The 27,548-nt window shown below is 38.2% G+C and overlaps 1 protein-coding gene across 1 annotated transcript in view; it reads right to left on the bottom strand.

Annotated features, from left to right (window-relative positions):
- The window catches only part of Itgb3bp (integrin subunit beta 3 binding protein), a 69,618-nt gene that overhangs the window by 24,232 nt on the left and 17,838 nt on the right, over positions 1–27,548 (bottom strand). Inside the window, exons 2-4 of the mRNA XM_021159715.3 lie at positions 26,047–26,089; positions 15,343–15,478; positions 11,949–12,015 (exon numbers count right to left, since the gene is read on the bottom strand). Of these exons, the coding sequence (XP_021015374.1) occupies positions 11,949–12,015; positions 15,343–15,478; positions 26,047–26,089 (246 nt within the window). The remainder of the gene's footprint in view (positions 1–11,948; positions 12,016–15,342; positions 15,479–26,046; positions 26,090–27,548) is intronic.

Below are 27,548 nucleotides of genomic sequence, written 5' to 3'. Positions count from 1 at the left end.
AACGTAATAATCTTACTAACAGAAACCAAGACCACTCACCATCATCAGAATCCAGCACCCCCACTTCACCCAGTCCAGGGCACCCCAACACACCGGAAAAGCTAGACACGGATTTAAAAGCATATCTCCTGATGATGATAGAGGACTTCAAGAAGGACGTTAATAACACACTTAAAGAAATGCAGGAGAACACTGCTAAAAAGGAAGAAGACAATAAAGAGGAAGCACAAAAATCCCTTAAAGAATTGCAGGAGAACACTGCTAAAGAGTTACAAATCCTTAAAGAAAAACATGATAACATAATCAAACAGGTAGAAGTCCTTACAGAAAAACAGGAAAACACATCCAAACAGATGATGGAAATGAACAAAACCATACTAGACCTAAAAAGGGAAGTAGACACAATAAAGAAAACCCAAAATGAGGCAACACTGGAGATAGAAACCCTAGGAAAGAAATCTGGAACCATAGATACGAGCATCAGCAACAGAATACAAGAGATGGAAGAGAGAATCTCAGGTGCAGAAGATTCCATAGAGAACATCGGCACAACAATCAAGGAAAATGGAAAATGCAAAAAGATCCTAACTCAAAACATCCAAGAAATACAGGACATAATGAGAAGACCAAACCTACGGATAATAGGAGTGGATGAGAATGAAGATTTTCAACTCAAAGGACCAGCAAACATCTTCAACAAAATTATAGAAGAAAACTTCCCAAATCTAAAGAAAGAGATGCCCATGAACATACAAGAAGCCTACAGAACTCCAAATAGACTGGATCAGAAAAGAAATACCTCCCGACACATAATAATCAGAACAACAAATGCTCTAAATAAAGATAGAATACTAAAAGCAGTAAGAGAAAAAGGCCAAGTAACATATAAAGGCAAGCCTATCAGAATTACACCAGACTTTTCACCAGAGACTATGAAAGCCAGAAGATCCTGGACAGATGTTATACAGACACTAAAAGAACACAAATTCCAGCCCAGGCTACTATACCCAGCCAAACTCTCAATTAACATAGATGGAGAAACCAAAGTATTCCACGACAAAACCAAATTCACACATTATCTCTCCACGAATCCAGCCCTTCAAAGGATAATAACAGAAAAAAACCATTACAAGGACAGGAACCACGCCCTAGAAACAACAAGAAGGTAATCCCTCAACAAACCTAAAAGAAGACAGCCACAAGAACAAAATGCCAACTTTAACATCAAAACTAACAGGAAACACCAATTTCTTTTCCTTAATATCTCTTAATATCAATGGACTCAACTCCCCGATAAAAAGACATAGACTAACAAACTGGCTACACAAACAAGACCCAACATTTTGCTGCTTACAGGAAACTCATCTCAGAGAAAAGGATAGACACTACCTCAGAATGAAAGGCTGGAAAACAATTCTCCAAGCAAATGGCATGAAGAAACAAGCTGGAGTAGCCATTCTAATATCTGATAAGATTGACTTCCAACCCAAAGTCATTAAAAAAGACAGGGAGGGACACTTCATACTCATCAAAGGTAAAATCCTCCAAGAGGAACTATCAATCCTGAATATCTATGCTCCAAATACAAAGGCAGCCACATTCATTAAAGAAACTTTAGTAAATCTCAAAGCACACATTGCACCTCATACAATAATAGTGGGAGACTTCAACACACCACTTTCACCAATGGACAGATCATGGAAACAGAAACTAAACAGGGACACAGTGAAACTAAGAGAAATTATGAATCAAATGGATCTGGCAGATATCTACAGAACATTCTATCCTAAAACAAAAGGATATACCTTCTTCTCAGCACCTCATGGTACCTTCTCCAAAATTGACCACATAATTGGTCACAAAACAGGCCTCAACAGATATAAAAATATTGAAATTGTCCCATGCATCCTATCAGATCACCATGGACTAAGGCTGATCTTCAATAACAAAATAAATAATAGAAAGCCAACCTTCACGTGGAAACTGAACAACACTCTTCTCAATGATACCTTGGTCAAGGAAGGAATAAAGAAAGAAATTAAGGACTTTTTAGAGTTCAATGAAAATGAAGCCACAACATACCCAAACTTATGGGACGCAATGAAAGCATTTTTAAGAGGAAAACTCATAGCTCTGAGTGCCTCCAAAAGGAAACTAGAGAGAGCACACATTAGCAGCTTGACAACACACCTAAAAGCACTAGAACAAAAGGAAGCAAATTCACCCAAGAGGAGTAGACGGCAGGAAATAATCAAACTCAGGGGTGAAATCAACCAAGTGGAAACAAGAAAAACTATTCAAAGAATCAACCAATCAAGGAGCTGGTTCTTTGAGAAAATCAACAAGATAGATAAACCCTTAGCCAGACTCACTAGAGGGCACAGGGAAAGCATCCTAATTAACAAAATCAGAAATGAAAAAGGAGACATAACAACAGATCCTGAAGACATCCAAAACACCATCAGATCCTTCTACCAAAGGCTATACTCAACAAAACTGGAGAACCTGGATGAAATGGAGAAGTTCCTAGACAGATACCAGGTACCAAAGTTGAATCAAGATCAGGTTAATGATCTAAACAGCCCTATATCCCCCAAAGAAATTGAAGCAGTCATTAATAGTCTCCCAACTAAAAAAAGCCCAGGACCAGATGGGTTTACTGCAGAGTTCTATCAGACCTTCAAAGAAGATCTAATCCCAGTTCTTCACAAACTATTCCACAAAATAGAAACAGAAGGTACTCTACCCAACTCATTCTATGAAGCCACAATTACTCTGATACCTAAACCACAAAAAGACCCAACAAAGATAGAAAACTTCAGACCAATATCCCTTATGAATATTGATGCAAAAATCCTCAATAAAGTTCTTGCTAACCGAATCCAAGAACACATCAAAACAATCATCCATTCTGACGAAGTAGGTTTCATCCCAGGGATGCAGGGATGGTTCAATATACGGAAATCCATCAACGTAATCCAGTATATAAACAAACTCAAAGACAAAAACCACATGGTCATCTCCTTAGATGCGGAAAAAGCATTTGACAAGATCCAACACCCATTCATGATAAAAGTCTTGGAAAGATCAGGAATTCAAGGCCCATACCTAAACATGATAAAAGCAATCTACAGCAAACCAGTAGCCAACATCAAAGTAAATGGTGAGAAGCTTGAAGCAATCCCTCTAAAATCAGGGACTAGACAAGGCTGTCCACTTTCTCCATACCTATTCAACATTGTACTTGAAGTCCTAGCCAGAGCAATTCGACAACAAAAGGAGATCAAAGGGATACAAATTGGAAAAGATGAAGTCAAAATATCACTTTTTGCAGATGATATGATAGTATATATAAGTGACCCTAAAAATTCCACCAGAGAACTCCTAAGCCTGATAAACAGCTTCGGTGAAGTAGCTGGATATAAAATTAACTCAAACAAATCAATGGCCTTTCTCTACACAAAGAATAAACAGGCTGAGAAAGAAATTAGGGAAACAACACCCTTCTCAATAGTCACAAATAATATAAAATATCTTGGCGTGACTCTAACTAAGGAAGTGAAAGATCTGTATAATAAAAACTTCAAGTCTCTGAAGAAAGAAATTATAGAAGATCTCAGAAGATGGAAAGATCTCCCATGCTCATGGATTGGCAGGATCAACATTGTAAAAATGGCTATCTTGCCAAAAGCAATCTACAGATTCAATGCAATCCCCATCAAAATTCCAAATCAATTCTTCAACGAATTAGAAAGTGCAATCTGCAAATTCATCTGGAATAACAAAAAACCTAGGATAGCAAAAACTCTTCTCAAGGATAAAAGAACCTCTGGTGGAATCACCATGCCGGACCTAAAGCTCTACTACAGAGCAATTGTGATAAAAACTGCATGGTACTGGTATAGTGACAGACAAATAGACCAATGGAATAGAATTGAAGACCCAGAAATGAACCCACACACCTATGGTCACTTGATCTTCGACAAGGGAGCTAAAAACATCCAGTGGAAGAAAGACAGCATTTTCAACAAATGGTGCTGGCACAACTGGTTGTTAACATGTAGAAGAATGCGAATCGATCCATTCCTATCTCCTTGTACTAAGGTCAAGTCTAAGTGGATCAAGGAACTTCACATAAAACCAGAGACATTGAAACTTATAGAGGAGAAAGTGGGGAAAAGCCTTGAAGATATGGGCACAGGGGAAAAATTCCTGAATAGAACAGTAATGGCTTGTGCTGTAAGATCGAGAATTGACAAGTGGGACCTCATGAAACTACAAAGCTTCTGCAAGGCTAAAGACACCATCAATAAGACAAAAAAACCACCAACAGATTGGGAAAGGATCTTCACCTATCCTAAATCAGATAAGGGACTAATATCCAATATATATAAAGAACTCAAGAAGGTGGACTCCAGAAAGTCAAATAACCCCATTAAAAAATGGGGCTCAGAACTGAACAAAGAATTCTCACCTGAGGAATACCGAATGGCAGAGAAACACCTGAAAAAATGTTCAACATCCTTAATCATCAGGGAAATGCAAATCAAAACAACCCTGAGATTCCACCTCACACCAGTCAGAATGGCTAAGATCAAAAATTCAGGTGACAGCAGATGCTGGCGAGGATGTGGAGAAAGAGGAACACTCCTCCATTGTTGGTGGGATTGCAAGCTTGTACAACCACTCTGGAAATCAGTCTGGCGGTTCCTCAGAAAATTGGACATAGTACTACCGGAGGATCCAGCAATACCTCTCCTGGGCATATATCCAGAAGATGTCCCAACCGGTAAAAAGGACACATGCTCCACTATGTTCATAGCAGCCCTATTTATAATAGCCAGAAGCTGGAAAGAACCCAGATGTCCCTCAACAGAGGAATGGATACAGAAATTATGGTACATTTACACAATGGAGTACTACTCAGCTATTAAAAAGAATGAATTTATGAAATTCCTAGCCAAATGGATGGACCTGGAGGGCATCATCTTGAGTGAAGTAACACAATCACAAAAGAACTCACACAATATGTATTCATTGATAAGTGGATATTAGCCCAAAACTTAGGATACCCAAGATATAAGATACAATTTGATAAACGCATGAAACTCAAGAAGAATGAAGACCAAAGTGTGGACACTGTGCACCTTCTTAGAATTGGGAACAAAACACCCAGGGAAGGAGCTACAGAGACAAAGTTCGTAGCTGTGATGAAAGGATGGACCATTTTGAGACTGCTGTATCCAGGGATCCGTCCCATAATCAGCCTCTAAACGCTGACACCATTGCATACACTAGCAAGATCTTGCTGAAAGGACCCAAATATAGCTGTCTCTTGTGAGACGATGCCGGGGCCTAGCAAACACAGGAGTGGATGTTCACAGTCAGCTATTGGATGTATCACAGGGCTCCCAATGGAGAAGCTAGAGAAAGTACCCAAGGAGCTAAAGGGATCTGCAACCCTATTGTTGGAACAACATGATGTACTAACCGGAACCCTGGAGCTCTTGTCTCTAGCTGCATATGTATCGAAAGATGGCCTAGTCGGCCATCAATGGAAAGAGAGGCCCATTGGACTTGCAAACTTTATATGCCCCAATATAGGGGAATGCCAGGGCCAAAAGAATGGGAATGGTTGGGTAGGGAAGTGGGGGGCGCTATGGGGGACTTTTGGGATAGTATTGGAAATGTAATTGAGGAAATTATGTAATAAAAAAAAAAAAAAAATAAAAAATTAAAAATAGATCTCAGACAAGAATTTAAAAAATTTTAAAGTTGAAAAATATTTAATATGAATTATTTTTAGTATTTCAAAGTAGCTCCACTTAAATTAAAAAATTTTAACACTAACTGGTGTGGTCTTAAGAAATTTATGAGTTAATTAATGAATTTATTGAATTAATGAATTAAGTAAACATAAACAAATTCCTAAATGACCCATAATGGAGGTTTTGGGGCTTCCTTGCTATGTGAAAGCAAACTGCCAAGGGATATACTGTTAAGAATGTAATGACTTCAGAAGAAGGAAGAGGTAGGCAGTAAAGTACAGGAAATGAAGGCAGTTTAGGCCAGCTTGGGCAGTCCTCTGTGGTTGGGCTTGCTTATGTCCTATCACCTTTGTCAACCCTTTCCTCTCCCACTGTGGGCTGTTACTTCTAACTGCTTCATTTTACAGTTGTATCAGAGATCCACGCGGCTTAGCACCCATCTACTTTCAAATACACTGATTATCAGTGATCTAGGATTGTTACGTGCTCCTTGCTTTTACTGCATAACGTCCTACATAATTTCAGATCTTTGCTATTTACATATGTTGCCTATTTTAATGGTTAAATACTTAACACCTAGTCAAGATTGGCTTCATTAAGGAACTAGGATTCTTTTTTTTTTTTTTTTTTTTTTTTTTGGTTTTTCGAGACAGGGTTTCTCTGTGTAGCCCTGGCTGTCCTGGCACTCACTTTGTAGACCAGGCTGGCCTCGAACTCAGAAATCCGCCTGCCTCTGCCTCCCGAGTGCTGGGATTAAAGGCGTGCGCCACCACGCCCGGCTGGAACTAGGATTCTTAATTAGAAAAAGTATGGGGGTAGAAAAGAGAAGAAGATGGCTGCAGATGTGAACCTGCCACAAGTAGCTATGATTTCACAAGGTTAGAAATATTGAGATAGTCGGGAGGTGGTGGTGCACGCCTTTAATCCCAGCACTTGAGAGGCAGAGGCAAGCGAATTTCTGAGTTCGAGGCCAGCCTGGTCTACAAAGTGAGTTCCAGGATAGCCAGGGCTATACAGAGAAATCCTGTCTTGAAAAACAAACAAACAAACAAACAAACAAACAAACAAACAAAAAACCCAACAACAAAAAAAGAAATATTGGGATAAAGCTTTTATCATTATCAATTGACTCTGAAATTATTGTATTGGCATCTTGTGAATTGTGATTTTATTGATACATAAATCTGATTGGTTAACTAAAAGCTTAAAGAGTTTTAATTCTACCAGGTAATTATTAGGTGTTGAGATGGCTGACCGTGGGGTTTGTGGGGCATTGCTTGGTACTGGGGGTGGGGTGGGGGGTAGGTGTCGCAGGAGAGATGGCCTGGCAGGAGCTTTATGGTCCTGGGGTACGGAGAGTTGGCAGGCCTCATGAATGAGATCACCCAGAGGAAGCCCTGTGGCCTGTTGGTTGCCGGTACTAGTGTAGGGACATGCCTGTTCATTTTTTAATATTTCCAGCAACAGATGGTGAACCAATGTGGTGGTTGGGCAGGAATCCACTAGAAATTTAAAACTCTGAGAAAATTATATTTATTTATTTTTAAAATTTTGTTAAGTGAGTAACTGGGTAGCTAAAAACAAGTCCGGGTACGCTAGCACAGGAATTGAAACAAAGAGGACTGCTCTGAGTTAGGAGAAGAATGGAATTTACCTACCTCTTAGGGCAGGGGGATTAAATTGTGAATTTAAAATTAGGATTATTTGCTTTTAGGATAAATTTATATTCAGAGTCTGCCCGAATCATGTGGGAAATTTTGCCTGCGGTTCAGAACTAGATAGGGAATATTAGTCACTGACTCCAGAGTAGAGAGTGCAGTGATAATCATTGCCTGTTTTAAGTAGGTATTAATTATCAATGTCTGTGGCTCCAGGTAGAGAGTTCAACAGACAGATATTATACTGGTATTAGTAGAATATGTCTGTGGTTCTGGGCAAAGAGCCGAACAGAAAGATGGTAGATTGTTTTGATTTTCAAAATGGGTGTGTTTTTGAGTTTTGTGGTTATATTATTCCTCTGGGAGAGAGGTCTAAATAACAAGTTTTCTGATTACTGGCTCAAGGCTATGCTGATTTGGGAAGAAGGTTTTTGTCTTCGTGTTTTTGGAAAAGGTGACTGAGGTATTTATACCTTCCAGAGTTATGTGGATCAGATATGACAAAGGGAGACCTCCAGAGTAATAGATTCCAGAGAATCAAACAAAAACTATATCTTGATGATACTAAAATTTTGTTTTGAGATTTATATATTACAGAACATACAGCCTTGTAAATTTCCTCCACAGACATACTGAAATGACCTGCTTGAACTCCTGATGTCCTGGACTTCAGCTGGATCCAGTCAAGACACAGACATCAGAAACTGATCAATCCTATTTTTCCTATCTTCCCCCCTGCCCCCCATAATATCTCAACACCCATATTCAGCTTGAAGAAGTTCTGAAGAGTCATCGGCCCAGTTTCCTGGGCTTTACAGCTGGAGAGGGTTATTAATAGGTTGTCTTTCTAGGGAATATAGGAATGGTCATATTGGAACAGGGAGGGATAGCTAGAATTGATTACATAGCCATAATTTCATTTGGTAGAAATCTCTTTAATTGTTACTAAGCTGAAGTCATAATTTCTTTCTTTTTTTTTCGTTTTATATTCTCCTATTTATTTATTTATTTTCTTTTTTTTATTAGGTATTTTCTTCATTTACATTTCAAATGCTATCCACAAAGCCCCCTATTCCCCCTCTTGCCCCCCCCCCCCGCTCCCCCAACCCACCCACTCCCACTTCCTAGCCCTGGCATTCCCCTGTACTGGGGCATATGATCTTTACAAGACCAAAGGCCTCTCCTCCCATGATGGCCATCCTCTGTTACATATGCAACTAGATACATAGTTCTGGGGGCTACTGGTTAGTTCATATTGTTGATCCTTCTATAGGGTTGCAGACCCCTTTAGCTCCTTGGGTACTTTCTCTAGCTCCTTCATTAGGGGCCCTGTGTTCCATCCAATAGATGTCTGTGGGCATCCACTTCTGTATTTGTTAGGCACTAGCATAGCCTCACAAGAGAGAGCTATATCAGGGTCCTGTCAGCAAAATCTTTTTGGCATAGAAGTCATAATTTTTTTTTTTTTTTTTTTTTGGTTTTTCGAGACAGGATTTCTCTGTGTAGCCCTGGCTGTCCTGGCACTCACTTTGTAGACCAGGCGCTGGCCTCGAACTCAGAAATCCGCCTGCCTCTGCCTCCCGAGTGCTGGGACTAAAGGCGTGCGCCACCATGCCCGGCTTCATAATTTCTTAATTGGTACATAATTTATTTTGATGCAAAATCAAGTGTTTCATTGGTATAAATTTCTTCTATGATACAAAAATTTGTATAAATACAAGGATTAGACCCAAACTTTCTATAACTATTATTTTAATCTGATCTGAGATGATTAAGTCTGTGAGTTTAGGCCCAAATAGCAAATTCATGGCCCTGAGTTTATTGTTAGGGGGTTTTCAAGATTTTAACTAGAAATAGCTGAGAGTAGTTAACAGACAGCAATCCAGATTACTTTACATAGATAGTTGGTTTTCAAAAACATCAGAAACCCACAGAATGTGATGTTTAATGTCATTTATTCACTTGTTGTTGAGACTAATCTGCTCCTGACAGCTTTCCCTGTCTTGGATTCAAAGAAGAAATTGAGCATCTATGAGTTACTCCAGTTGTGGCGAGACAGTCACTAGGCAAGAATTGCCTCATTTCATCTACAGACATAATACTGTCCAAAGAAAGAACACAATTACAGGACAGTTTGGTTCTGCCAAGACAAAATAGGCTAGTCCTTAATATCTGGTTTCTCTAAGGTCTGTCAGATGATTCTGGCCAGAAGGCTGAAGACTGATGATCCAACATTTTGAAGTAAAAAACTGTCCAAGGTGTTCAGCGGTCTCTATAAATTGGCTAGTTTTGGAAGCTGTGTTAGGCTTCCTATATATTTTCAGTTAATATCAGTCATTCTTGGATTTCTGATGGGGTTAAAAACTTATAGTCTCATAGCCAACCCAGGCTATTAGTTTGAGAGGAACAGATTTGAGAGGATGGTTGTCAGATGGCATTCTATCTGAAGCTGGGATATAGCCAGGTGCAGAACTAAGCCTTTAAGTTAGGATAGAGGACAGTGTTCCATTTTATTGGTAAAAATGTTGGACTGGGTGTTATGTCTATCTTATACCATGTAAATTACAAAATGGTAATAGCTGTGCTCAATTTATATTTTAAGAGACAGTTTTTTTTAATTTAATTAAACAGAAAGGATGGTATTTCACAGGATTTTCCCTGTCCAATCAAATTAGTGGTGGGGGGGAGGAGAGGAGAGGAGAGGAGAGGAGAGGAGAGGAGAGGAGAGGAGAGGAGAGGAGAGGAGAGGAGAGGAGAGGAGAGGAGAGGAGAGGAGAGGAGAGGAGAGGAGAGAGAGAGAGAGAGAGAGAGAGAGAGAGAGAGAGAGAGAACGAGCAAGCTTCTCAAGGTAGGAGAGGAAGAAAGATGGCTGTGGACCTGAACCCGAGTAGTGTTTACCGGCCACAAGTAGCTATGATTTTACAAGGTTAGAAATATTGGTATAAAGTTTTTATCATTATCAATTGGCTCTGAAATTATTGTATTGGCATCTTGTAAATTGTGATTTTTATTGAAACATAAATCTGATTGGTTAATAAAAGAAAAAAAAAGAGAAAAAAAGTATGGGGCTGGAGAGATTGCTCAGTGGTTAAGAACACTTGCTATTCTTGCAGAGAACTCAGGTTAAATTCCCACCACCCACATGGTTGCTCACATTCATAACCTCAGTTCCAGGGCATCTGGAGGACCCTTCTGGCCTCTAATCTCAAAGTGAACTTCTAAACATGAAGGCAAAATATTTATATACAGAAAATAAAAATAAACAAATGTTTAAAAATTTTACTAAAAAAAAGAGAAGGGGGGAAAAAAGAGCAAAAACTCTTTGCCGGGTTGGTAGCAAGGCTCAGCAGATAAAGGTACCTGCCAGCAGTCTGATGGCTTCAATCCCTGTTCAATCCCTAAGACCCTCATGATGGAAGGAGAGAACTGAGTCCTGGAGGAGATCCCCTGACCTTCAAATGCACACTGGCAAATGCTTTCCCCTAACAAAGTCACATACTCAAGGACACACACACACACACACACACTCAATAGATAATGTAATAAAGAATTCTAAAGAGCAGTGCTTTGCAAATATAGTATTTTACCATATTTGCTGGCATTTTGGATTTTGTGGTGAGGGAAAGGAAGTTAGTTGTAAAGGAAGTAATATGGTTCTGTAGGAGATCCTAAGCCAGGATTCCCAGAGGAGTTACCTTTACTATAGTGTTTCACACAGCATCCAGTAAGTAATATGAGTCACTTACATTATGAAATAAAAGACATCTGATCTTAGGTTTAAAACTACAGATTCTAACACTATGAAGTGGAAAGTGAATTTAAATCCCATATAAATGATTCTGAAAAAATATTTCAACCCAGCTAATTTCTAAGCTGAAGAGGATATGTTAACTACAACAGAAGACCATGAGCTCTGGCTAAAACTTCATTTTACATCACAGAATGGGACACAAGGAAATCATTTGGTAAATGAGATGAACACGTGTGCCACTTTCAATCACTCCAGTGTGAGCTACATAAATATTATTCCTATGACACGCAGGCTTTCTGGAACACACTTTCATTCACAGGCATCAGTGGCAGACAGGTCAGCGTGAGCATGGCTGGCGTTGGCTCATAACCTGGGCTTCTGAGAGCCTGTACGCTGTTGCCTCACCTCCTCATGCTTGCCGCATTCTCATTCTTCTCTATGTGACTCTGAAATGGAGGTTCTTTAGCCTAACCCTAAATTGGTCTATAATCCACCAGCCCAGACCTAGGCTCGATGAATATTAAAATTAAAGCATTATATACTCCCACCACACCAGCACTGCAAGACACCACAAATACTTTTCTTAACAACAGTGTTTAAAAAGAAAATCATATAAAATGAATAAATGTATAGATAGAATAACTCAGCCCACTTGTAATTATAAACTATTAATTTACAAAAACAAATGACTTTTCTTAAGTTGTCACTTAAGGATAAGTCAAGCTTTTCCTCAGTAATATTTAGTGGAGATGACTTTGAAGGCAAGCTCACCCATCACTGTCTTTCACTGTGGACTCCTGTCTTACAGGTGAGCTCAAGTTACTCCGTTTTCTTGTTTCTGTATGGGAAAAGAACACAAAGTTAAGGAGACAATTTGCCAAATTTTCATCGACCGACTTGCCAAAGTTTAGCTCCCTGTAATTCCAGCCCTTGAAAGGCAGAGTGGGAAGGATTGAGGCTAGTCTGACATGCATGGCCTGACACAGAGTAGAAAATCAAGCCAAGAACAAAAAGATGAACTACATTGCTAAAAGGTAAATCAGAAGTAAGGGGGGAAACAAAGGGAGGTAGGAAAGAAAAAAGCACCCAATTTTGTTTTTCCAGTTCCTTTATTTTAAAAAATCTTGACTAAAATTAATTTCCTGAATTTGGTACTATGTTATCTATATGCAGTAAAGCTCCAAAATCAAATATTAAGATTGCTTCATTAATTTGTAATTCATTTTCACATTTTACCCTCAGAAGCCAGTGACAGCCTAGATTATTTTAGTAGAATTTTTATTAGGTGTTCAATGCCTTTCTAAATATTTTTATTACTGCCAAATAATATGTGAATCAATAAAATTCTTAGTTTTCTTAGGTCTTCAAGTACTTTCCAGTTGCTAAATAGGGTTTTATAGCTATCTTCCAACATAACATTTTTCAGTTAATAGCTCTCTCTTCATGATATTCTAATTAAAAAGTAAGTACAATATTATGCTTGGCTTGGTGGTGCACACCTTTAATGCCAGCATTTGGGAGGCAAGAGGCAGGTGGATCACTGAGGTCAAGGCCAGCCTGGTCTACAGAGTGAGTTCCAGGACAGCAGGGCTACACAAAGAAACCCTGTCTTGAAAATCCAAACCAAACCAAACAACAACAATAACAACAACAACAACACCCCAGTATATACAATGGGCTAAGGAGTCATATCATTACATCAGCAGTTTTCTTTCTAGGTTACACACATCTTTTAACATTTGTGTTCTTGACTCTTTTTAAGAACAGCTTTACAAAACACTGATTATAAGTGTGTCATCACTGAATCTGGACTACATTCAGAATTGTATTTGAAGTTTCTGGTAGGGATCCAGGGAAAGTTTTCCTTAACTAATGAAAAAAGCTTTCAGTTAGATAAGGCTTGGAAGCACAATTAATGATGATAACGACAATGTTTAACATTACAGCACTTATTAGGGTTAGCTACTATTCTAAACAAGTTACATGATAGAATTAACCTGAGCTGGGGATGGTGGTGCATGCCCATGATCCCAGCACTCCTGAGATGGAGGCAGAAGGACCAAAAGTTCAAAGTCAGCAAGGGCACGGCAAGACTAAGTATGGAAAGAAGACAACAGCTACTAAAAAAATGGGAAGAAAAATGGGTAGGTTCTTTATGAATGACTTTTAAAATCCCAATAAGGGTCTGCCAGGTTGTGAAGGTGATCCAGTAGGTAAAAGTGCTTGTCACACAACCCTGACAATCTGAGTTCTGTCCCAGGAATACATGCAAAAGGTCAGGTGTGGTGGTGCACATTTGTAACCCCAGTACCCCTACCAAAGATAGGAGGCAGAGACAGGAGAATGGCTCTGACGCTCACATGCCAGCCAACGTAGAGAGCACAGCTCAGCAGCAGAAACAAGTGAAATAAGAGGGTAGGCAAGAATTTATGTGCACAAGTTGCCCTCTGACCTCCACATTCGAGTTTTGAGACTTGAACATGCAAAGTCTAAGTAAACGGGTTTGGGGTTTAATATGAAGTATATTAAAAAGCAAGTAGAAATAAAATGTCTTCTAGATGTTATTAAAATTTCCCATTAGATTTTGAACAATATTTTAAAAGAGGGAACTATAAAGGAGGTCATGATCTCATCTAAATTTAAATTACTTTTTAAGTTGTATTTTCTAATTTGGAACTTATAATATCTGATAACAATTAGGGTTTCTTATTTCTAAACCATGTAGAAGACTTACTGGGATTGGAGTATGATTACAAATAATGTGATTTCATTCAGGACTTTAACAGATTTCTGCTTTGAGGCTTCTATATGTGATGTGATATTATGTACGTGTGTACACACACATATATCAGAGTAAATTAAACACATGTCACTTTAATTAATAACTAGAGTGAACCAGTAGTCATCATAGAAGTCAAGAACTAGATATTGCCTGTGCCTCAGAAACCCTTGCAGTTTGACTTTTTTAAAAAGAGCATCCTTAGTACCGGTAATGTGATAATTACCCACATAAATGTCAAGTGAAATCATGTGACCAGCCTTTTTATGGGCAAAAGGAATGTTCCCTTAAGTCCATATTTAATTTCAATATGGAAATTGAGTATGTATCTACCTAAACTCTATTGAGATTTTCATAGAAATACGCAATCTCTAAGCTATTATTTTTTAATTAAAAAGATATATCTGCTATATAAAAACTATAGAATTTGAGAGAAATGTATAGACTTTCATAATTTTTGTGAAAACAAACATAATATTAATAGCTTTAGGGTAAAAGCATTTCGTTAACTTAAAATCAAAGAGACTAAAAAACTTAATATATTTAATAATGTATTTCATTAAACAAATTAGGTAAAATGAGACCAATTTCCATATAGATTCTAGCATATGCTTAATATCTAATAAATGTTAAAGAATAAAATATGAATTAGGTTAGTCACAGCGTATCTAAAATACATTTTACTAAACTTGAATCCATTTAAAATTTTATACAACAGAGAATGACATGTCACTGATTCATGACTTCTTACAATATAAAAAAATTAAGCATATGAAATTGAGACCTGTCCCTTTAAATATAGATCTTAGCAATAAACTACTAGAGAGCAACAAAAATGAATAATATTTTTATATAAAAATTAGTTTTATATAGGTAGGTTATCCTATATGGAAAATTTTTTGAGTTTTTAACAAATATGTTTAAAATAAGAAGGGCATAAAACATAATAAAGATAAACTATATACTAAATGTAGGCAAAGCTAAATGGAAAGTATGGATAAAAATAACATTTGGAAGTATTCCTCTCAAACTGCAGTGTGGCAGTATCTGAGTTATATGTCCTTTAATTTATGCACATGATGGATAGCTTGTTAAGGGCATATCTGTAACCATTATAATTGATAGTAGCTGAAGGCAGTCAGGCCATAATTCCTATTTAATGGATGGGATAGTAAGGGAACAGCAGCGGCATTTTAAAAAGAAGTGACTACGAAGTTTACATTTATGTCCAAAGTAACATTTACACTCTAGCCTTTTCTATGTTAAATTCCTCGAGAAGAGAGAAAACCCAGCTGCAACCAGAGCTATATATTACTAAATCAAAATCTCGATTTAACCAATAACTAGAAAGATCTTACCATAAGTGGAAAAGAATGTTCAACTAACCATTTGATGGTCCGTTTCTGTGCTCCTGTTCTTTGGGGGTTGTGGGAGAAGAAAATGGGCTCAATTGATAAGTTCCAGTAGTAGGAGAATAAGCTGTAATACTTTTCTTCCTCACGATTTTTGAAGGACTAGATGACTAGAAATAAATAATAATTTGGAAGAGAAGTACTTACATTTAGTTACAGATCTTTGAAAATACCTTAAGTAACTCATGAAAACTCAAATTAATACCATTTTTCTTGCTATTTCTTTTAGATTTTTGAATGCATTTATCACCTTCAAAGTGACCAGTATTCCTCTCAAATAAGGTAGCTACTTCAGATCTCTACAATAATCTCAATTTGATACATTGACATCATTAAGATTATCAGCATGAAACATTGCTAACTTCTGGTATGTGTCCCAACAGTTTTACAGATGAGGAGTCTGGCCAGCACATTCTCAGTGCAATTACATATGCAATATGTAATGTGAAGTGTAACTAGGGAGCCAGATCAGGAAACTCTCAAGGGAAAACTCTCTTAGTACACAGACCAAGAAGGGAATTCTAAACAAGCTCATTGCTTTCCTCACCCACTGTTGTGTCAGTTTTCTTCTTAGGAATAATTAAGTCAGTGTGCAAACAACTGCGCCTACCCCTTCCACCCTCCTAAGCATTTGGCCGGAACTACACAACTTTCTCTAAATATCCATTATCACTCTTTTAGTTGTTTGCTGCTCAATTCCTCTAGGCCTTGTTTTCCATTATGCTTATAGATCACTCAAATAATATGTAAAGGAAACAACGAGGGGCTAGGGTAACTCAGCACAAGAACTTGAGCTCACATTTCCATAATCCATAGAAAGCCAGATGAACTAAAAACCCATCTGTAATCCCAGCCCTCTTATGACAAGCTGGCAGATGGAGAAATGAGAATCCAGTGAACATGAGGACCTACGATCAGATTCTCACGCCCACATAAAGCCAGGCCTGGCAGCACATGTCTGCAGTACTAGTTCATCTACAGCAAGAGGGGAGGTAGAGATAAAGGATCCCTGGAAGACAGAATCCTGTCAGGTAGCCTGGCAAACAGTGACAAGCAAGAGAATCAGTCCCACACAAGGCAGAAGGTGAAGACCAACACCTAAGGTTGTCCTCTGACTTCTGCACAGGTATCACAGCTTATGCACGCTCACACCCACATTCTCTCTGACTTCTATACATGTGACCTGGCATTCATTTTCATTCTCCCTCCTTCTCACCTCCCCCTTTCTCTTATTTTAAAAGAAAAAGATAAATTTCTATGGGCTCAAAGACTACCATCCAAAGTTAAACAAGCCTGAGATGAGGTTTTAAGTTAATATATCTGTGAGAAATTAAAAAAGAAGAAATTATCAAAGAGGGCTGCAGTAACGTATTACAGAAAGCTTCTTAGGAGCAGGACGGATGGGACTGAGATAGGAGACTAGAAAAGGCATGAAAGGGAGCTGGGGATGTAGCTTCAGCAGGCAGAGTGCTTGCCTAGCATGCACAGAGCCCAGGTTCCCATCCCTAGGAAGAATAATCTGGGCACAGTGGTGAATGCCTAGAAATCTCAGCCATCAGGAGGTGAAGACAAAAGCATCAGAAGTTCAAGGATATCCTTAGCCACACTGAGCAGATGAAGCCATCTTGAGAAACACAAAACCCTGTTCCAGAAAAAATTGAGACAGATGCAAGAATCTGAAATCAAGAGTGTTGAGTACACGGGATGAACTCAGAGCATAAAGAAAAGGTCTCAAGGCTCGAAACAATTTTAGCTTGGACGCTGTCTTCAAACAATTCCATAAATCTCTATAGTCAAGTGTTCTTTAATGCACCCACCGTAGTGTCACCTTTAAAAGTAACCTTGGTATTTGTTCTAGAAACTATAGGTCAAAATTTTTTATAGTTAACATTGTTTGGGGGAACAAAGGCATTTATTTTATATATCTACGGTTGCCAAAATTGTAAGCAGAATCTTTTAAAAAATACCTTTATAAATCCAACTATTGCACCGTTATGTCTCTAATGCAATCCTTCCTGTGGGATGAAAAGAATTCTAAGTCTCTTTATCAGGTAGTTACCGTTACCTCTCCATATTGAGTTTTCACCTGTTTATATGTATTCAGTCATAAACTATGACATTTACCCAAGCCCTACTCAACTTCTCCAAGAATTTATTGCCTACAATGATTTCACTGTGTATGTACAAGAAATGAAAGTTACTACTCTATGTACGTTTATGTCCATCTGTTTTCCTATTTTCACCAAAAATTATTTTATCCAATTGCCAAATGTCTAAACACTGCAACTGTAAATAATATATTTCTTTTTGACAACAGTTCTATAGCTTTCAGGAAGTGTGTGTGTGTACCTGTACATGTTAATACCAAGAATTCTGTTTTATCTAGCACTTTCACACAGAGAGAAAAGGGAGACCTTGCTTTTGCCTACTGTCTCACCAAAGCATCCTGTAGCAATTGTGCATCCTAGTTTACTGCCTTATTGTGTGCACAAACTTCTCCAAAGGCTTCTTTTCCTTTAACTTTTAATCCATGAAGATTCAGATCAAGCAATCCTGTATCCTAAGAACTCCATTCTGCAGTCCTCCAAGCTCTGAGGGAGTTATACATTACCTCCAATAACGGGAAGGGATTAACAGAGACTGGGTTACTAATTAAGAAGTCAGCAAGGAAGGGTGCCATTTATTGATCCTTTTAGGAAAAAAAATAACAACAACAAAACAAAGAAAAGATGAGAAGACTGAAGTCAGCTAGAAAAGGCAAAGGATTTGGGATACAAACAAAATGTGGTGGACTTCTGTAATTTATGTCTGCTTCAAATATTTACTGACACCTTAGAAATATTTAACACTACTACTAAACAAAGAAAGAGTGACCTAAGATTTAGTCTATCAGTCCAATCACTACTACTGTACTTTTTGTTAAGAGCTCAAACCTTTTATCTTAGCAAAACTAAAATTCGAGCATAGATCTTTCTGCTAAAGAAGAAAAAAAATCAATGCTCTCTCTATAATTTCAAATAGATGCAGCATTTGCCTTTGATATCCTTCATGAATTGTAGCTCCCTTTGTCACCTTGTTTAAAGCATGGTCAACCAAAAAGGTGCCTGCATCTTATTGATTTTGTACCTGTTATAAACAGGCTGGAAAGTACTAACTAAGGACTCTTTTACAGTGAAATATGGGATATAAAATTATTATTATAAACTATTAGCTGCTACCACTAGAATACTTAAAACAGGTACCACCCTGTTAACCAGGATAGATCCAGATTATGCAGGTTACCCAGAGAGTCAGAAAAGGCAGCAGAAGGAAGGTCAATCTTTTGTCTCTTTTTCTTTTTGAAACAGGATCTTCTAATAACCCAGGTTGGCCTTGAACTCAGGATTCTCATGCCTGAGCCTCATGAGTGCTGGGATCACACATTTGTGTCATTATGCCTGTTGGGATTATTATTAAGCTTACTCTGGTTGCTAAGGTTATTGTAATGTCCCACCTATGATATAATTATGGCATAGTACCAGTATTAGTTTGGAATTTATATTAGAAAATTCTGAAGACTAATTGTGATTTTCATTTTGAATCTACCATTTCTCAGCTGCCACAATTAATCACTCTTAAGGTGCTAGAGACACTGGGATTTTGTTGTTGCTTTTACTGTAGCTACAGGGAACAAAAGCATATAGTGATGTCGAGGGAAGACTACCAACACACATGTACACAAAGGAAGGTGCTGAGCACAGGTAGGTGGATCTCTAGAGTTCAAGGCTAGTGTGGCCTATACAGTGAGTTCCAGAACAGCCACGGCTACAAAGACTCTGTGTGTGTGTGTGTGTGTGTGTGTGTGTGTGTGTGTGTGAGAGAGAGAGAGAGAGAGAGAGAGAGGGAGAGAGAGAGAGAGAGGAGACCAATACATTAGGTTTATGGTAACAGAAACATTCTTGATAAGGTCGTTGATACACAGGGTTATACACTGTTAAAAAACATTAAATGTGCAATTAATTATATATAAATGTAGCATTAAAAGTTTTAAAGAAAAACAAAACTTTGGCTGAAGAAGATGCTACACTGTATTTATTTACTGGTGTGATGTAGGAACTTCCTTCTGTAGCACGGGCCATACTGGAACCCACCCCTTAGCTCAGGCCACTTCCTACTCACAGAAATCCTCCTTAGTTTATGTTTGTATAGCTTTCAGGATCATATTTCTCCTTCCACCATGAAGATTCCAGTCATGGACTTAATTTATAAGCCTTAGCGACAGCCCCTGTCTGATGAGTCATCTTGCTGACCCATCTTCCATAATTTTAAAGACACCAGACTACCATCCTTCACTTTAAAGGCATCCCAAGCACCACAAAGGAGATATGTTATTGTATTATTACTATCTTACACTATAATCCTCGGGAAGGCTTTTTTTAAAAAATAAATCAAATATGTTATGGTAATTTCTAATCATACCTTCATAAATCCCTTTATTTTTCTAGACTGTTGTGAAGTCCATTCAATTCTCTTTTTTTAGTTACTGAAGTATGATTTACATATAATGCACAGATTTTGTTTTACTTGATGAGCTCTGACAGTGTACATGGATGTGCCTCTAGCTGAGATATGCATGCTCATCACACCTTCCCTTCTGCCCCTCCCAGCCCAAAGGCAACAACTACACACAGCTGCCACCTCTTGAGAGCTTCATTTATATGAAGCATATGACCTGTTTATTTGGCTTCTTCTCCTTAACGTGTTCTTGAGATGTTAATAATGTGTTGTTTCACTGTTGGGTAGTATTCCTTTGTTTAAATATGCCCTAACTTGCTTTTCCATTTTCTTCTATATGGACATGTGAGTTGTTTCCAGTTTAAGATTATCAGGAATGAAGTTGCTAAGGACACTCATCAACACAGCTTTTGTGTATCTATGACTCTTACTTCATTGGGGTATCTAAGAGTGGACTGACTGGTGGGTTACAGGATGGATATGGGCTTAGCTATATCTATACCTATATCTAGTTGGATGGCTTCCCAAAATGTGTGCATCACTTTAAACTTCCATCACTATCTACCTTTCAACTCTCCCATTTCCACCAGCCTCTCTTTGCTTGCTTGCCTTAGCCATGCTAATGAACATTAGAGAAACACAACATTCTGTTTTGCTGTCCTTTATTTTGGATTCTAGTTGGGGGAATAGTTATATCCCTTTGTGATCCTACACCCTTCTGATAATCGGCATCTACTAATTATCTACTTAAACACTTCCTTTTGTTAAGTGTTTTTTGATGGGCCAGCTGGACTCCAGGTCAAGGTTAAAAGCCATCCTGTTAGAAGCCAAAATAAGTTCATTCCTGCTTTATGTAAAATTGTCTTATGGATTTGAGTACATGTTGACCCATTTTCTGGAATTTGACATGTTTCATGCCCTACAGCCTGACCTTTATCCTAATATAAAATATTCTGCCAAGTTGGGAGTGGTGGCGCACGCGTTTAATCCCAGCACTTGGGAGGCAGAGGCAGGTGGATTTCTGAGTTCGAGGCCAGCCTAGTCTACAGAGTGAATTCCAGGACAGCCAGGGCTACACAGAGATACCCTGTCTCGAAAAACAAACAAACAAACAAACAAACAAACAAACAAACAAAAAGATATTCTGTCAAATAATTTTGAAATGCTCAGCCAATTTTGTAAGCAAAATTCCTCAGGAAATACCCCAACACTTGAAAACCCCCTAGTCTTACAGTTTGGGGCGCTATATAAACCCTACCTTCTCCTATGTTCGAAGATAGTTTTGCAAAGCCTGTTTTAGGGAGATAGCCCTGTCTAACAGAAAATAAAGCTTGTATAATCTGGCCAAAGAATTTAGATAATGGTCTTTCCTCTCATTCAGTGGGATTAACAATTCAGTCAAGTTTTTGCAATTTTTTCTATTGATTTACTCTTACTTATTTATTTTGCACATACATCTTATCAGATACATGCATGACAAATATCTTCTTCTCAATCCATAGCCTACCTATTCATTTTTTTCATCTGTTTTTCATTTTGAAAAAAAAATTTTGGGGGGGGGGTTTCAAGACAGGGTTTCTCTGTGTAGCCCTGGCTGGCCTGGAACTCACTCTGTAGACCAGGCTGGCCTCGAACTCAGAAATCTGCCTGCCTCTGCCTCCCGAGTGCTGGGATTAAAGGCATGCGCCACCACGCCTGGCCATTTTGAAGTTTTTTATTTTAAACTTTAATATAAAACAAAAATACATTTCAATTTAAAAAAAATCACTGGCGTCTCTTCAGTTTTTAATGTGATCATTCAATCATAGAAAAAATTAACATTAATAAAATCTAATTTATTAACTTTTATAAATATTATTTTTTATGCCTTGAGAAAGTTTTCGCTCCTATGAATTCACAAAGATGTTTTCTTATATTTTCCTCCAAAGGCTAACTTTAAGGCTATGATGCTGTGTGTGGTGGCACACACCTTTAATCCCAGCACTTACTTGCGAGGCAGAGACAGGCAAAACTCTGAGTTCAAGGACAGCCTGGTCTATAGAGTGAGTTCCATGCACCTACAATGACTTGCAACTCCAGCTCTCAGAGGGAATTGAGGCTTCTCCCCTCCAAGGACACTTGAATTCACATGTACATACCCACATACATACATACACACACACACACACACACACACACACACACACACACACACATATATACATAATTTAAAAATATTTTTTCATATGGATACTGTTTATTAAATATTTTTTATACTGAATGAATATATTTTAAAATATTTAATAAATTTAGACAACTATGAAAGATAACATAAACAAAAATTTTCAAGAGAATAAAGAGTCAAGTGATACTTAAGCCATCAGACCAAAGGGCAATGCCATGGAATATGGAACAAGATGTTTGGGTACTGAGAACTCACACAATGGTTCTGCTGTTCAGCAGTTTCCCATTGCGGCCATACACTCTGTCTGGACTTGAGTCTCTTTCCTTAGCTACCGTGATGAATAAAGTGGGGTGGGTAGGTAGGGCAGAGGACGGAGGCAATGTCTTGTGTCTCAGGCTAGAATAAAAGGCTTCACCCTCTCTTCTAGCTTTGTGAGGAGAAGTGATGGAAAAGGAATTCCAACAGTGTCATTCAAACAACAGAGACAGTCTCAAGAAAATCTCCACAGAACCTACATGCTTTGGTTGAGGCTCCATGCCCACATTCTCTCTCTTTCTCTCTCTCTCTCTCCTCTCCTCTGTCTCTCTCTCTGTGTCTCTCTGTCTCTGTCTCTCTCTGGGTGTCTCTCTGTGTCTCTGTCTCTCTGTCTCTGTCTCTCTCTGTGTGTGTGTCATGGATTGTGAAGTTACTTTCCATTTTAGGAATACACTTTCTATGCCACAAGCCATTGCATCTTGCAGGAGGGAATGTCTTAAGTAGATTGGGGTGGAGACTGAGGGGGAACTGTCTTGATCACTGAGTGTGATAGGCAATGGGGAGATGTAGATTTACACCTCCTGAGTAACTGCCAACCCTGGGCACTGTAACATTATTTGTTTCTTTGGATAACACCTTGGTTTTGAATTTCTTCAGGAGGTCAAATATACCTGATGTATGCAAATGATGTACCCTAGGTATTAAATGCTTTTCTTAATATAAATATTTAAGATTTGCATATGTAAATGAAAGGGCTTCATTCCTGAACTGTACACTCAGATACACAAGCAAGCACAGACAACAGGGCAGCTGTGTGAGAGCTGTACACAGGCACTTCTGTCTAACAATGCAGGGAACAGGACATCAGACAGTCTACTGAACTGCCACACATTCTCCAATAAGGGCTGGCTTTTCTACCAGTGTCTTTTTCATTTTTGATTATGTGTGTGACCATATGTGGGTGTAGGCACATATGTAAAGGTTACAGGACAATGTTTGGAGTTGGATCTTTATACCTTTACATGGGCTCCACAGATTGAACTAAGCTCACCATGCTTATGAGGCTAGTATCTTTATAGCTCACTAGCCCAAGACTCGGTTTTAGTAGGCAGGCAAAAAAGACTTAGTCTCCTTCTACTGGGAGAGTATAAGTAGGAATGTGCTGGAGAGAGGTTATAGCCTAGACCAGGGCCAGAAGGACCTAGAGAGGAAGGCAAGATTTAGATGCCATGTGGCAAAAGATACCTACTGGGGACCTCTAATTGTAGGGAACACAACTAGCTTCACATGGCAGTCATCCTTCACTGCAAACCAGTTACAGCTGCCATGTACAATGATTGTGTGTATGTGAAAGAGAGAAAAATTGGTAAGCATAGGTTTTTAGAGATAGCTGAACATAAGAGAGAATAAGAATACTTGGTATAACAAATCAGCTGTCAAATAAGCACATCTTAGTGACAATCCCCTAAGCACCCATCTGTGCTGATATCCACAAATGAATGCATGGAAACTCTTAACCTTTCAAAATTCCGGGCTTTCAGTTTCTAAAACGACCCATCAGTGAGGCGTTTTTTTCACACTATCTGTAGCCAATGACCTGTCTGCTGTAGAGGTAAGTGTGATAGCACAGGAGTTAAGAGAAAGGTAAGTTCATTTCTATACTGCAACACCACTGTGAACTTAGGTTACTGAGCCCAAACAGGACAAGTGCGGTGAACACACTGAGTGACGTGTGCATGGTCCCTGATGGAAGGACAAGAAGGGGACGATGGAAGTATCCAGGATGACCACAGAGGGACTTTTACATAGTCACGCAAAAACATTATCCTTACAAAGTCACAAGACTGACCAAAAGACAGAGGAAGTATAACTTCATGTTTAGTGCTAGAAATTCTAAAATTAAGAGCATTTCAGATTTTCTGATTAGTGATGCTTAAGCCACTGACTTTGGGAAAATAAAATGAGTCTTTAGGATATCAGATAAATGAGTCTGTGTTAGCAGATTAAATAGTTTGGACACGGCTAAGTGGCCTAACACATACAACCTGTCCAGCCAGATTAAATCATGAAGAACCAAAAAAAAAAAAAAAATAGGAATAAATCAATAGAAAGTAGAGAAACTGAGTTAATATTCAGATAACTGGCATAAAAGCACAGACCCAGAACAAATATAACAATGTGTCTTCCAACACAAGATAGCTCCTGGGACACTGACGAGATGCATCCACATCTTAAGAAAACACACACAGAAAGCCTGCTGCACAGACAGCTGTGCCCCACAAAAGGAACGGGCTCACAATGGTTGCTTTCCCTCTCAGATGGTGCGTCTCTCTCCCAAAGAACAGCTTTGGGGCAGGAAAGAACTATTTCATTTCAAGCTGGACTACCCATCTACCAAAATACCATTCTGACCAAAGAAACAGATGCAGAATTACAGTCACAGCTGCACTCTGCACACAAGTTGGATAATGGTATTCTCAATTGCTAATTACACCTTTAATGGTGTTTTTAGTGCCACTGTAGTTTTTTGCCACCTTTGTATAATTAAAAAGAAAAAAAAAACCACTCAGTAAGGTTTTTAAATGATTTTCTGTTTTGTTAAAACCAATGAGTCTTCCAAGGAGAAATCACCCCTCCCAACCGCCGACAAGACTTGGTCTCTGTGCAGCCTGGCTGTCCTGGCACTTCCTCTGTAGGGCAGACTGGTCTCAAACTCAGAGATCCGCCTGCCTCTGCTGCCCAAGTGCTGGGATTAAAGGCACGTGCCACCATGCCCAGCTTAAAACTCATTTCTTGAAGTGGTAGACTCCTGGCATTTTGTAAAGTGAATTTATTAACAAGCAATTTGTTTGAATTTACTTCCTTACTAATTATTTACTTTTAAGAATAGAGAAATAATTAGTATGTTATTATCAGTGTTTGTATCTAAATCCATAGTTGGTATGGGAAGATTATTAGCTAGTATACATTGTCACATGTTGGCACTGGGATTATTCTATGACTAGATTTAGAAAACTATACCAACAGTACAATTTTATTTTTACTGTGATTACCATGGTAAAATTTATATACTAGCAGTACTCTACCATCTAATTTATGCCAACATAGTTGAGGCAAATTATTACTTCTGATATAATTCCACTGATGTTTTGATATTACTTTACGAGACAATAATATATTAAAATATTGCTACAATTTCATATCGTTTCTTATACATTTAAGTGGCAAAGTTCTGTAAACTAATTTCCTTCTCACATGTCTATCCCAAGCTGACTGGAAATTTTGACATGCTATATTAGAAAAATACTTTGTGCAGGGCAGTGGTGGTCTACGCCTTTAATCCCAGCACTCGGGAGGCAGAGGCAGGCGGATTTCTGAGTTCGAGGCCAGCCTGGTCTACAAAGTGAGTTCCAGGACAGCCAGGGCTACACAGAGAAACCCTGTCTCAAAAAAACCAAGAAAGAAAAATACTTTATATGCAGACAACATTCTATCAATGAAAACTGTGTCATGTTTTTGATAAATGTTATACTTAGCAAGGTGAATCACTAGGCGAAAGTTACACACACAGTCATAATCATGCAGTCACAATGCTCTCATCTTTCCCCATGGCCCCTCCCCTCCTCCCTTTCCTGTAACCCAGGTAGCCATGTAGCTGAGGATTATCTTGAACTCAGCATATTCCTGCCTCCACCTGACATGTGATGGAATTACAGGCATGCGCTACAGTCAGCTTGTAATCACAATTCTTAAACTAATACTTACGTTTTTTTCAAACCGATCATCCAGTTTCAGTGATCTTTTAACTCTGAAAATAAAATATATAAAGAAATTTTAGACTTGACATGCTTTATTTTAGGCTGATAATTTAGGATAAAATAGAAATAATTGAAAACAATTTATTTTTAACAACTAACTTTTATACTGTTTTTTTTTTTTTAAAGATTTATTTATTTATTTATTTTTATGTATGAACACACTGTTGCTGTCTTCAGACATACCAGAAGAGGGCATGAGATCTCATTACAGATGGTTGTGAGCCACCATGTGGTTGCTGGGAACCCAGAAGAGCAGTCAGTGCTCTAACCACTGAGCTATCTGTCCAGACCCTTTATACTGCTTCTTAAAGCTAAATGCCACATTTTTTTTGGGGGGGGAGTATTATGATGATAAATTTGGATTTAATGGTTTTATTTGATTGGTTTATTTCTAGTAGCATATTTTAATATGGGATCCTAATTAAACATTTAAATGAATCATTTCTTTATTTTTTTGGCTTATAAACAAGTACTACCATGAAATTTAAATATTAAAGTTTCATTTTTCTTTGATGGTGGTACTGGTTACTGAAACCCGGCCTTTGTGCTTGCTAGGTAAGATTTCTACCACTGATTCACATTCCCAAACTAGTTTTTATTATACAAAATTTTAGTAAAAAAAAAAAAAAGTTGTCTATATTAAAATATTATGAGGAAAAATTACATATAACAGCAAAACAATTTAAATATTTCCGATAGAGACACTGGAAACTCTGTTTGTGGGAACAGTGTTAAGTGGTACAGGTATTTGTAAGACAAAGTTTTGCACATTATCCTAGCATTGGACATGATTCAGAGCAAGCAGACTATGACTTAGAAGGGGAACAGCTGCTCCACGTCTTTATACGTCCCCAACCCATAAGAAACTATTTCTTGTTTCCTTCACTACACTGATTCAGGAACGTGCCAGGCTCTCTCTGTATAAAATCTGTTCTGCTATGTGGGATGCCCAGCTGTTGGTGACAGTGCTCAGAAAGGAAAGTTGAATATTTATAATACTTTATTCCATACAGCTGCCTTCTAAAGAGCAGTCATCAACATTTTATTGATCGTAGACTAAATGCTCAAAGGAGAAAAAGGTCAATATAAATTAAAACTGGTTTTCCAAATGCAATATTAAAAGTACTTCTTGATCTCTGAGAAAGAAATTACCTCAAGTATTAGAAAATTAGAGCATTCTACAAAAGACTCCATTGCATTGTTTTATAGACTCTCTCCGAAAAAAAAAAAAAAAACAACAGCTCCTAGGACATTACAAGAGCATTTTTCTTTGTTTTTAAATGCTGTGATAAGAATATAAAGCTTTTATAAGAACATAGAGCTGGCCCTGGTACTGCTCAAAATATTATTGTTGTATTATCATTGGCTGATTCTTAGAAAATGCAACTCAGTGTTTAGATTTAAAGAGGTTTCAGACTAGATAAGTAGATGCATGAACCCAAGGAAATG

This window comes from Mus caroli, unplaced genomic scaffold (genome assembly GCF_978045245.1).
Source record: "Mus caroli unplaced genomic scaffold, Mus_caroli_1 scaffold_6, whole genome shotgun sequence".
Lineage (NCBI taxonomy): Eukaryota > Metazoa > Chordata > Mammalia > Rodentia > Muridae > Mus > Mus caroli.
Note: the sequence above shows the minus strand (reverse complement) of the source record. Positions and strands in the feature narration are given on the sequence as shown.